The 13,964-nt window shown below is 38.7% G+C and overlaps 1 protein-coding gene across 2 annotated transcripts in view; it reads left to right on the forward strand.

Moving 5' to 3' along the window:
* Window positions 1-13,964, forward strand: part of LOC146315483 (protocadherin-15-like) — a 278,737-nt gene that overhangs the window by 238,720 nt on the left and 26,053 nt on the right. For both annotated transcript variants that reach the window (XM_084735432.1, XM_084735431.1), the window contains 2 exons: window positions 1,957-2,084; window positions 12,007-12,222. In XM_084735432.1, the coding sequence (XP_084591558.1) occupies window positions 1,957-2,084; window positions 12,007-12,222 (344 nt within the window). The remainder of the gene's footprint in view (window positions 1-1,956; window positions 2,085-12,006; window positions 12,223-13,964) is intronic.

Genomic DNA, 13,964 nt, shown 5'->3' on the forward strand with positions numbered 1-13,964 from the left:
ACACTGTATTCAATTGAATACAAGTTGAAAAGGATTTTCAGGTCATTGCATTTTGGTTTTATTTATATTTTACACTGTTTCAACTTTTTTGGAGTTTGTATTAAAATACCGGATTTTCTGCCTCTTTAAACATTTCTTTCTCGCAGTGTTTCTTCTCACTCCAGGGAAATTCTTACTGCTTGATTATTGGATTCACCTCAAATTATTATTCCCAATAATGTGCAAATTGCTCGCCCATTAAACTCTCAGTGCCTTTTATTGATGGCATTGTTGTGCACCAAGTTGTGGGGAAAACAAACTTCTCAACAATAAAAGGTGTGAGGTAGGCTTCACTTAAAAATAATGGCTTAGAAGGCAAGATTTCATCATCGTTTTTATTATTTCACAGAGCCATATTTCATTCAGAGTGTGAGTGTTATAACTAATTGGTTGGTAAACAGAATGCAAACTGGCTCAGTTGTTCTTCTGATCTACTTATCGGGGCCAGTGAGAGAGGAGCCATCTACATACTTCAGACTGCATTTTTCTCAATTCAAAATATTTGCTGTATTCAAAACAAAATGAACCTCTTCATTATTGACTCAAAGTTGTCAGCTTCCACAAAATAGCTCCTCACAATGTTTCCTCACAGAGGGTTTAGTTATGACCAAGGGAACACTTTTCTCTCTCCAGCAGCGTGCAATTACAAATCCACTTGAAATAGTTATTGCAGTGCCGCTGAAAATTACTTCTAAATGAAGAGTGGTTTTGTTAAACTCACTCAGTCCAGTTTTGGTCAAAATGAAACCAAGTAAATGACATTTCAGCTTGCAGTGAATATTTTCGCATAAAATATTCACAGTCAGATTTCAAAAGCGAGGTGAATCTGATTCCTCAATTTCAAAATAAACAAAATTGATTTCAAAGTTTGTAAAACTGCCCATCCTCAGATGATTTAAAGGGGGAAAAAATGCACAAGAACTACTTTATTTAAAATTGGTGATGACTATCCAAAGGGATCTTATTTGAAAACATACTGTGATGTTTTCACTGATGACTAACTTGCAAAATATTCTGGGAAATGATTCCAAGCTTTCTTTTTGAAGTTGTGGACCAGATGATGGCCATGAAAAAATTATATTGACGTCTCAATTTTGAAGCTAAGCTGCGCAACACCAGTTTGGATTTCAGAGATGTCTTCATTCGACATCAAGTGGCTGCGATGATAAAAACTTTTTGGGCTTGTGTGTCCCAGTTATTATTTAGTGATGATGCAGAAAACCTGGGTTATCAGATGCTGAAATAGGTTCATAGTACAGTACACAGACTATAGTTAAAGGAGAAATGTGTAATATATTTACTGTACTAAATCATAAAAGAACTATAAAATGTCATCAGAGTTTAAGGAAACATGCTGAGTTGGAATACGGGCAATGCAAAAGGCAGCATGTACTCCTTTGAAATCTCTATTTAAGGCCGGACCAACTGTTTTTATTTGTCCATTTCAATATTATCAATGTTAAAAATGAATGCAGAATGTTTGCTGAATGAGTAAGTGTCTGTTTATGACTCATAAGAAATAATTATGAATCTTTTTGATGTTTATAATTGTTAAATTGAGCAGTATGTTAATGGTGTTTGGCAGGCAGCTACTGAACTTCACCTAGAGTGTGTATTTTCAGAGCAGTGGGCTTTTATTTTCAGGATAAGAGGCTTAGCTTTACATCAACAGACACTTGACAGTTAAAAAGATGGTCAACCTGCAGTGTACAAATCATAGTTGCTTGTCACTTCAACCATAGATTGTGTATTAAATAGGCTCTCATTTTTGAACATGACAATCTTACATATTGCTCCTTTAAATGTTTGGTGTTTCTCAGTTGTTTTTCATTTCATGTGAATTGGTAGAAGTGCTAGTAGGTCTTATACTATGCTAAATAAATACTAGATCTGTGTTGTACCATTTGCTTTTTGCAGCTAACACAGCCAAGGTCTACATTGAGGTGCAGGATGAGAATGACCACCCTCCCGTCTTCTCCAGGATGCTCTACATCGGTGGCGTAACTGAGGACACGAAGATCTTCAGCTCTGTGCTCAAGATAGTGGTAAGAAATCATCAGCTCCGCTCTTCGTTTTTGTTGGTTTTTACATTAACATACAAACAGGCTGAAGCTAAAGTGCCTGATTCTGCACCCACTCCTTCAACACTTACCCTGAAGCCATGGTCGGAGAATTCATCCGATCTGCTCTCCGCGGCACAGTTTCATCCTCCGCTATCGCTCGCTACATCTCGTCCTCGATTTCGCTCTCCCCTCTGTCGGCCTCGTCCACTAGCAGGTGGGATGAGAGTGAGCTGAGTGGTGTAATCCTACCATGTTCACAGAAGCATGGCTGGACATCTTGTCTGATTATCAGCCTGCTCTGCCAAGTTTTCACTTTGTCATCCTGTGTACCACACAGTACTGTATGCCTGTTCTTTATTCGTGGGCGGGTGTTATTTTATTCTTAAGCTTGTATTTGTGTTCAAAACCCTCCAGAACCTGCCTTGCTTACCTTGAGTATCAGCCTTTCAGGTGACAGACAGACATGCATGTGTGAATGTACGGCATGGTATGTTTATTTGTCAAGGTTTTGTTGTGTTGGGTTTATGTTCCTAGTTTTTATTCAAAGGATGTCTCATCTGAACAGTATACAGCCATTCAAGGCCGCAATTTCCTCTGGACATGGAGGAGGTATATGTCCTCCTCACCATGTCCCTGTCACCTTCCCATGTCCCTTGATTATTATTACTGAAGTCTCTCTGCTCCTCTCCTGCCACCAGAGTCCAGATGAGAGCAGATCTGAGCTGATAGAAATGTTGATACATAAAGCAGTGAGCTAAGTGAGCAGCAGCAAGTGGTGCAGTGAACACTCAAGACTGTGTTTGACCCAGGTGTTGCCTTTTAGGCGGTATATGTACAGGGAAGAGAAAAGGGCTACCTAGACATTATTCAGCATTGACAAAAGTTGTTTTCTAGGTACATTTTATTTGCAATTAATAATCTCTGTAATACTACATTTAAACTTGAAGGTAGAAGGACAGAGGTCTTTGTAATAAAGATGCAAATGCATATAATTTATCTATCAAAAACAAAAATGATTTTAAGGATTGTGGCATCAACATGTTCAACAATATGAAGGTTTTGCTGTTTACATATAAACAGTGAACAGTGTATATATGTCCACTTCAGCCAAAAATTACTTTTCATATAGTCCAATAATAATCAACCAGCAGCCCATGGGCCACATCCAGCCTGTCAGAGCTTCTTGTCCAACCAGAAGAATGGCCACTGAAGTATTGGAATATTTATATGTTTGAAGTATTATGACCTGAATGTCTGCAATGAAGTTGACTTTTATTATCAAGTAGTTACAGGAAATGCAATGATGAAATGAAATGCAATCTAAGTAAGCTTAGCTTTACTGTTATCGTTCATCAATAATGCATCTACAAAACATTTTTGACTGTGGATCAGTTTGAAATGTTGCAGGGAGCAATGGAACAAAAAAGGAGCAGCCACAGTGAGCTTTTAGGTGAAGAGCTGCAGGAGACAGGCTGCACACCAACTTCTCTGCAAGTTAACCAACTCCTTTCACTGTGGCCTGCTGATTGCATACTCAAGCTGTGTGCGGCATAAAGTCAGCTTGCTCACAGAATGATGGAACAGGGACAATTATTGCCTGACTTCTTTATTAAAATGACAGTATTTTGTTTTGCTGCCCCCAGACATCTGTGACCAGTAGTACTGAACCACATTTGCTGTCACCATCAGTAACTGCGGGTGCCACGTACACAGAAACAGTGCAATTGCATAATCACATCAAAACCGGATAAAGTTGGTTGATATTTTTTGCCAATCAGGGCTGCACTCTGCAAGTTTAAGTTTCCAGAGTTACAGATGTTAACCATCACTCCTCAGTTGCCTCCTTCAGATTTGGGAGCCTTTTGAATTCAGTATCTAGTTATCATTATGGATTTCTAATGTTTTTTACTGATTTCTTTCTGTCTGTTCACACTGATATAGGCCAATAAAAATAGCATTAATTTTGCAAGGAAGTGAAAATATTCTACATTATATAATAGGCTAATTAGGCCTAAATATTTTTTTAATCATCATTTAGAAATCTGGCTTTCACAGTGTCAGCTTAGAAAGTTCTCGCCTTTGTACAAATGTTGATGATCCCTGATATAGTCTCTCCACAGTCCAATCTACTGATGTATGTGTAAATGATAATGAATTTTAAACTCTTAATTAAGTCAATTTAATTTATTACAGTTCCCACTGTAATGGCGCTTTTAGATGTCAATAAAGACAGGAAAGGACCCTGAAATATCAATAAAAGCCTGACTGTACAAATGAGTTGTCAGACGTGTTTAAAACAGTCCACGTTGCTTCCAGACCTGTAATGTCAATAGGAAGGTTGTTTCAGGGCCTGTGGTCCCAGCGGCAATTCAGTTACCCTTTGTCCTTAAGATTTGACAGAGGGACATCCATTTAGTCCTGGTCAGACGACCTTCAGATCCCTCTGACTCTGCAGTGGGCCTTGTGTTAAGTGTTTACAAATGTAAGCAGGAGCTTGACTATAGAGAGTTTGTGATCAACAGAATCTTGAGTTCTGTTTTCTGTATTTGTACACATGGAAGAACAGAGCAGGCTGTACACATGAGCTTTGTTGCAGTATTCTGGGGGAAAAAAAGCAGTTTCTCGCATGACAGTTTGCTAAGGCAGTAGTCAGGTAAGACCAAACGAATGACCTTAATGGCGATATATCAACTGAAATTAACGAGCCGCCATTATGGCTGCACCATTTAGCGGCAAGTGGAGTAATACAAAATTCTCCCATAAACCTGTGCAAAACACTGTAATGTATGTAAAGAATTATAGTCGTTCACTGCTTTGCCAAGATCTGTGTGAAGGCAATGCAGAGGAGCCATACAGCTGGATGTGTATAGGTGTTTTTCACTTTTTTATTCCCCAGAATACAGTTTACTTGACGTGATACAATCATTGGCAATGATCTGGATGTATGTGTTGTTGATGAAGTTGAATGGATGGCCATCTGTTTCTTAATAAAATAATCAGTCATGTAGGGGAGCTAACCTGAACCTTGAACGTGGTTGTCAGATGAGTATCATAACACTAAAAAGGAGAAATATATCCACGAGTTAACATAAAAATGAAAACAAGGCTGTGTTTAAGCAAACTCTGGTTCACTGCTTGTTCGAGACCTTTATGTTGGGTACGAATGCTGCCATCTAGACCAATAACATTACAGTGCATCATGGGTTTTTCAAACAAACTTTTCAGTTATTTTGGAGGTGAAAGGAAACCACATTGGGAAGAACTGCAGCCATTTTACATTTTATTGGGAGCTGGCCAGAAACATGGGAGATATTTACAGTATAATGGACATTGGACACAGTCCAACGGTGCCTAGAGAAGGTAGGTGTAATATCTAGCAGGCACATTGAGGAGTACAAAGGTCATGAAGAGAGATAAATTAATTAATATTCCGGCAATATTTCTTCCGGCAGATGTGAAAATTGGCCAGAATCATCAAATGGGGAAGGGAGCTGTCATTCATCTTATATCTTCGTCCTTGTTAATAAAATAGGCAAGAAATTTATTGCTGTCTTAACTAAAAAGACAGGAATACTAGGGGCAGTCTGGGATTACATTCATTTTATTGGTAGTCTCAAATAAAACTCTGGGGTTGCTTTTACTGCAGGAAATGAGTTTATCCTTAATCTTTATTTTATTACTTAAAGAAAAACTTCTGTAGGACACAGAAACATTTCTCAAGGACTTGGTAAAGCTATAAGAATCATTCTTTCTGCATTTGACAACATTAATATAAGACGTTTAACCCTTGTGACAAATGCAATTTACATGGTCAATGGTAGTGTGGTGTTTATATTAATTCTTACTTAAGAGTTAAGTTAAAAAGTTTGATCAGACATTGTAGAACACTGTCAGCCTACTAGATCACATGTGTGGGTGGATGAGTATTTGTGTCTGCAAGATTACAAAAAAGGACAGTTCATCCCCAAAACAAAAATACATATTTTTTTCCCTGGCCTGTCATCCTATTTATCCATCTAGATGGTTTTTTTTTAGTTGCACTGGAATCTACAGGAACTACTTTAGAGTCCACCTTTCTTTCTACTAGAAAAAAAGTAGTTCCTACATGAAACTACTTACAACAAGATCTGTAGGTTATCTGGAGCAATTGAGTCATAGTTTCTGGAAAGACACTGGTTTTGAATTATTCAAATGTATTTATTATTTTGTGCTTTGAGTGCCATTTATTACTATTATATTGGAGAGAAGACATCTCTGTCTCTGTGACAGATAATGCCAAAAGTCACACCAAAAAATCTAGATGGATAAATAGCTCTACAGACCAGAGGAAAAATACGTATTTTTAATTATATGTGGTCAGTGTTTTTCATCAGATACTGTATAACTCCCATGATCCCATGCTACTTCACAATGTCATCAAACTATGCCTTTTGTTACTGTTTTGATGTGTGAGAGAGCCAGAGTTTACTGTTTAAAGCTGTTGTGTTAGAGGGTCTTGTGATAACAATGGAAATTACAGGCTGGAAATTAACCATTCACAATTAATTAAACAGTTCTGAGCCTAATTTTTATGCTTGAGGCATACCAAAACTCACCTTAGCATAGCAAGATAATATTGGAATTCGAGGGGCAACAAGTAAACAAATTAAAATATATTTCACAAAAAATGTGAAAATCCAAGCATCCTGAATACAGAGTGGGTGACACGATGTCAGCTCAAGTTTTTATACCATCTCATTGTTGATCCCACATTGTCACAAACAACCGGCTAACAATCTCAAAATTGATTTTCAGATTTGTTCCTTAGAGATAGATGAGAGATTAGTGTAACTCGATTTGCCATTAGCTGTTCTGTAAAACATTTTTCAAAACGGATACTGAGGGAAGTGACTCTAATAGACCTTATTCACAGCAGACATTTTGACTTCTCATAGCAGGAATGGCACAGGTGTAATTAATGACATTACAATGGATCAGGGAGCAGTGAATCATCATGAGTACCAGGGCCATGGAACTGGAAAAAGTAAATGGGATGCAGACATTATTTATGTTATTATCTCTTTGGAGGAGATAATGCGATTGTGTGCATGTGTGCATGCGTGTGCATGATCCACTGACCTGGAGCTAGGCTGCTTTTTTATGCCTTACTGGTGACAACAGCCAAGGCCACAGGGTCATCCCATTCTTGTGAACACAATATCTCACACCAACATCTTGAGTGAATTTCCTCAGACTTGGCACAAATGATTACTTGGGGTCAAGGATGAACTGATAAGATTTTGGTGGTCAAAGGTCACTGTAACCTCACAAAACATGTTTTTAGCCATAGCTCAGTTATTCATAAATGTCTAACAAAATGCTAGTTACATGCTATTACAGTTACTGACAAGAAATATGTTATTACTCTACAGTTACTAATCAACATGTTGATGATTACAAAAGAGTTGCATCTGAATATTCTTTTCAGCTCTACACTCTACTGAGTGCACTCCTCTAGTTGCATCTGTGTTTTACCACAAAATGCCTACAAGTCTTTTTACTTGCAAATTGTAACATAAACACCTGGCATAGACGCCATTAAATGTCTTTCCTGTAATGTCTGAAGTGTAAATATATGCTAGTTGTTTTTCCGGTAGCAATTTAAAATCAGATTTGAGGAGTGTCTGTGTAAGAGAGAGCAGAAGAGAGAGAGAGAAAGTATGCATAAAGCAATTATGTACAAACTAAAACCTGTGAAACCTGCTCTCAGATAAGGAATGCTGAGCCGAATCACCTTTCCTGGCATCATGAACGATGGAGATGGTTTTTAAACAATGGCTGTTTAACCATGCTTATTGCCCAAGTCCTCTAAATATGTAAAAAACCATCTTGTGCAGGCTCGGATGTGGCGCTGAATAATAAATCATTGATTGAACACAGTGCAGTGCAGTGGCTTCAACCGGGCGACCAATTCAGATTCCCTTCTCTGCTTTTCCTTTAATTTGGAATAGATACCAAAGTGTTGAATTATGGGTCAAGTGCTATCTATAATTTCCCTGGAGTCAAGGCTTCTTTGGAGTATAGCTCGTGTGAAGCATTTGCACTTAATTAGTAATGTAGCTCAGCCCCCCTTTTTCTGGAGATAATCATTAGAAATATCGTCAACATTTGGCATATTCTGATGCTTCTGACCTTCTGTTATTTAACAGAGTCACATAATATAGGCGTACAAGCACTGAACACTGGAAGACATTTTTACGTAAGCAAATTAACTTTGCAGTAGCGGACAGGTTTGCATTATTTGCTGCTAAGTCTAATGTCAGTGGAGCAGAAAAGTTAAGTGAAAAATGTTTCATTAACAAGGTAGAGGTGTGCTGTTTATAGAAAACGTCTGATTACATGATTACACCCTGATCCTCATGACACTTATTTGACCCTGTTTTTTAATCAGTAAGTAATTGGATTCATGGGTAGACTTTCTCTCAGTTCCCTCCTTGACTTCTTGGCCTCTTGTTTTAAGTACAATGAAAATCTTTTTGGAAAACAAAGAGAAGCCTTGCATTTACTCTTTGGTGCTCTGAAGTACTTTTAATGTCAACCATTAGGATCCATTGATCCATGCATTTTTCCCTTGCTGACTTGCGGCACCTTGCAAAAAAACCTCATTTAGCTGCTTGCCTGCTGTACTGTGGCCGCTGGAGCTGATCACGGCCCTTCTAGACAGTACATGCGATTCCACCAGAGCGCTGCAACACTTCAGAGAAGTGGCGCTCCACTCTGCTCAGTGGAGGTTATATGCTGTCTGTATTTTTGACAGAAGCCGCAACAAGCTGCACAGAGCAGATCAAGCCAGGTAGGTAGTCAGACACAGGAACAGCATAGAGAATCCAATCGGTTTTCAAAATAAAACACCTTGTGCAGACTCCCAATCACAAAAACAAATAGAAACCATTGCACAACAATTTGAAAATCTGAGCAAAATAGCAACATCAGCAGGGCGTAGAGCGCACCACCATATAAAGAGACTCAGAGTCTGCAACAGCAGCCATGGGTTCGATTCCACTTTGCGTGTCTTCGCCCCTCTCTCTCCTCCATTTCCTGTCTGGCTAAAGCTGTCCTATCAAATAAAGGCTGAAAAGCCTCAAAAATAATCTTAAGAAAAAAAAAAAACATCAGTTGGGCAAAATAGAAAGTAAAAGTGCATCAAGGTATAAAATCCCAGCACACCACAAAGCATCTCTCCTGTCAGGCAGGCAGACTGGAGTTGCCCTCTGTGTCGGTCACCCTCTCTGTATTTCCATTACAGTTGGTTAATGTTGAGACTTTTTGCAGGTACATCCCTCACCTTAACCATACAGATGTCTAATATGCGAGAACACGTCTCCTGTGGTGCGTTACATGTCCTGACCTGAGTCTCAGAGTTCATATGTGAAAACGGCTTCAATGACATTTTTCCTTCAGTGTCCATAACAACCTCTGACAGGTTTGCCCTACATATATAATGCTGGTGCACGTGTTTGGTAAATCTGTCTTTACCCGATGAGGATATCTCGCGCTGTTGATTTATGCAGCCCTTTCATTGGGACCTTGCTCGCCCTCCCCTCAGCTCTGCCAATAGCTAGAGAAAAAAAGAGATTGCTCCTATTTATCAGTGTCACTCGCTACAGACAAGCACTCTGAAAATTGATGTGTGTGTGAGCTCAGTGGCCAGTCAGAAATTGTGCCTCGGAGGTCGACAATTCGGTGCCAAATAAGAAAGTGAAAGTGGTTTCATGCTGATTATGATCGTCATGAATTATATGTTGTTTTGGTGGATTAAATGAATTTTACCCCTGTCATTTTCTTTTTTTCAATTGATATCAGAGATGGTTTCCACACTGGCCTAAAATCACCCCAAAATGAAAGTCATTATTAAAATTAAATAGATTTCCAAATTTAAAGCAGCTAAAATATATATTTTTATATGAACAATGTGTCAAATGACAGTGTAATTTGAGAGGTGTGGTTCGTAGTGATGAAGCTTTAGAGAATTACCACCTGTATCTGCAGTTCTCCTCAGCTTTATAGAACTTTATAGTGAGTTTCAGCTCATTGTTTTGCTGTCTGGCCCACAGATTTGCTGTTTTGGTTCACTGTCAATGCACCATGTTCAGCCACAGCTGGCAGCACTCAAAGCCAACTGTACATTACCAGCTCAACACCAAACAGCAGACAGACGGACACAGTTAGTGTCTAGATGGTGAACATAGTGGAGCATTTAGCAGCTAAAGAGCCACATATTTCCTTCAGTGGTTGGTGGAGACCAAAAACAGAGATAAAAGAGAGTGAATACTGGACTTAGATTCATCCGGTGGCCAGAAGCACGACTTCAAATGAAAGATAATGCTCTTCCATAACTGCTGTATGGTGTACTTAAACATCTGTTTACTAACTAGTTTGCCATATCAGCTTCAAAGGTGTGAATGCTATGTACATGACTTGACACGACTCCACCTCCCCCAAGTGGCCAAAAAATAAGTTGTGTTTGATTTGCTGAGAGACAGTTATTTTAAGATCAGTGGCATCTGGTAATTTAGATTATTACGTTATTGAACGATATAAAAGTAACTGGCAATCTGTGTGCTGTTCATAGAAATCTATCTTTATTTTTAAGTGCAGGTTTAAGTAATCAATTCAGTGATAGAAAAAAAAGTATATAAAGCTTGCCTCCTCTTTTGCCTTTTACAATGGGTAACAATGGTTAATGCTGCAGCAGTGTGAGACAACCCACTTGAGGTAGAGATGACTTATGAGCCTCCAGCTGCAGCTCTTTTCCCTTTTGTCAGCTACTTTTACAGAACACCTGCATGGAAAAGAATTATGAGCAAATATCTCCGCCAGTAGGAAGACATCACTTAAAAGCTCCACTCATTCAGCTCGCTTCGGTTTGTTGTGATCAATGAACTCTTAATAAAAATGTGTCAAACAGCCCGTGGTTCACACTCCAGCTGTAGTTTAACATAAGGTTATAATGGTTGTCCATCAGAGGTTTTTACATCATTAGACAGCATAACTTGACACCATGCCAACAAATTATGGATGCATTAAAGACCTCCAAGAAAAAAAAACACAGCGCCAACCTCCGGCTCTGCAGCCAGACAGCTCTGATGGCCTTTTGTCATGAGAAAATTGAATCGTTTTGATGTGTCACATGGCTGCGGAATAATTGTGTGATAAATAACAGTATGATAGATGCACCATGAGGCAGGTTTGGGGGTAAACTGACACTGAATCACACAAGGAGGAAAATCCTGTCTGCAGTGTTTTCTCTTTGGACTTAGAAGCATATTGTTCTTCTGGCACAATTCACTGATGTCACAGCAGGTGTTTCCCATTGGCTGTTGAAGATAAAATATCTCCTTTGATATTGCTGATTGGGAAGTGGCCACAAGTGCAGTATGCTTGGAACCAAACAGCCACCATCATGGTTAAGAGCCCAAGCAGTGGTTGGTGGACGTTGATTCAGGCTGTATTGAAATCTCTAAACACAAAGTCTGTTTTTTTTTTCTTGCTTAAGACATTGTTTTCTAAGACTGAAGAGCACCACCAAAGATTAATTTAATCTAAGATCAGTTCTAATCAGAGTGAGTAAATCAAGACTTTAAATTAAGCAGATATTTGTTGCACAATTAAAAAGTAATCTCAGTTTATTAAATTCAAGTTTAGTGATATAAACCAAAATCAGAGTTTAATCAATATGGAGATGTCTGCTTACCCAGATTAAAATAAATAAGAAATTTGAATGCTTTTGGGACCTAGCAAGTATAAAGAGATGACCTGTTGGTGCAAGCCAGCCTGAGTTTTGTCTTTTTTCCTTGTTGTTTAGTGAAACACATTGATGTTTTTCTGCCTGACTTTGTATGTGTGTGCTTCTTGTGTGTTGTAGGCCACTGACAAGGACACTGGGAACTACAGCGAGATGGCATACCGCCTGATTATCCCACCCACAGCAGAGGGCCAGGACAGCTTTGTCATTGAGACGTACACAGGCGTCCTCAAATCGGCCATCATGTTTCGAAACATGCGCAGGTCCTACTTCAAGTTTGAAGTTATTGCCACAGACGACTATGGAAAAGGTCTCAGCAGCAGCGCTGAAGTGGTGGTGAGTATCCAGTATGGTGTTTTTAATGTGATCAATATATATACTGCACATGTACTAGTCTGTGTGCGCACTAGTGAACACGCTCTGTTAGTCCTTGACTTACAAGTCACCTGCACACGAGTGGCTTATTGATTTGTTTGCGCATTGTGTGCATCTTCATGGTATCACTGCAGAGAACGGTGCTTCGAAGTGTGGAATTGGCTTGCAATGTCACCTGTCTTCAATTCACTGACGCAGGAGAGCCTCATTAAAGGGGCAGTCCACCAGTTTTTTAAGGCAAAGTCAATTTAGTAGTCAGTAGTAGTTAGGTGCAGCACAGCCTGTGAAAGCAAAGTCTTCTGTGGTTCTGGAGGAGCTTCACAAGTCTGAGAAGATTACTTAAATTGTAGTTGTCTCAGATTGGGCTTTTTTGGATTTTTAGAACAAAAGTTTGACATAATGGGAAATATTCTTTACTTTCTGGTGCAGTTAGATGAGAAGATGCCACTTTCATGTCTGTATGTTAGCTTAGCTTAGCACAGAGACTGGAGACAGTGGGAAACAGCTAGCCTGGCTCTGTCTGAAGGTAAAACCAACCTACCAGCACCTCTAAAGCTGAGTATTAAAACCTTGCTTTACAGTGGGTTGCCAGGCTAGTTGTTTACCTCTGTTTACTGTTTGTGTCAAGTAACCAAAGTAGCCTTATATCCAATAGACAGGTATGAAAAGTGGCATTGATCTTCTCATCTGACTGTGCACCAGAAAGAAAGAAGCTCTCCCGAGATGTGGAATTATTATTTTATAGATATATAGGAGTTAAAAAAAAAGGTCCTAAAAAGACCTAAAAAGGTCTGAAATATTTTGTATTGTGTGAAATGTAGGCTCCAGTGTTTTGGAGCTTGACCTATACAAGGGAGTGAGTAAAGGTCACAATATCTTGGCCTCTGCTGCACAGATTTTATGTTTTCTCCCTCAACTCCTACTGCAATATTGAATTCTAGGAGAAGCCCTGTAATATGTTATTTGTTCTGAGTAATATTTTGAATTTGTCATTTGAAAAAATACCTAATTATTTATTTTGACTGATAATTGCGATATGGTTTGAGATAATATATAGACCTCATTATTCTCATTTTTGTTGAAAATATTAAAATGTTTATGGTGTGAATCTTTTTTTTTGTGGGCATTTGTAACACGATGTTTTCTTTAGTCTGTAGAACATGATGTTCAGGCTTGGATATGTCTACAGCGTGACAACATTTAATTTAAAATGGTGACACACATTTTACTGTTAAAAATTGCAGTAGGCCATGCTGTGATTTTAAAAAATCTAGATCAATTGTTCAACCTTTGTATAATTGTGGGCATAAATGGCTGTTTTAACAATAATTGTGTTGATGTATCAAAAGATGCCTGCCAAAGAACAGCCACAAATTGTATATATGAGTAAATTAGTTTCACTCATTCTAGTAAAACCCTCTGCTCTCTTTGTTTCTTTGTACAATTTGTTCATTATGATGATGTTTTATTTTTGTATACCCAGTTCTAAATGTTTTGGTTCCAGTCTATTGAATTACTCAGTAGGTACAGGACATTCAACATGTGGCGTCTGCCATTGGCTGATGATCCAAGTAAACGCTTTCTTTCAGACGTGTATAAACTCTGTACACATTATGCACATCTGTATGAATGTGTGTATGTCTGTATGTTTGTCTAAATGTGTCTGTATGCCTCTCATCTCTGTGTGCATTTCTTTTTCCTAA

This window comes from Lutjanus erythropterus, chromosome 14, assembly GCF_056507025.1.
Source record: "Lutjanus erythropterus isolate fLutEry1 chromosome 14, fLutEry1.hap2, whole genome shotgun sequence".
In the NCBI taxonomy this organism is placed as follows: Eukaryota; Metazoa; Chordata; class Actinopteri; order Lutjaniformes; family Lutjanidae; genus Lutjanus; species Lutjanus erythropterus.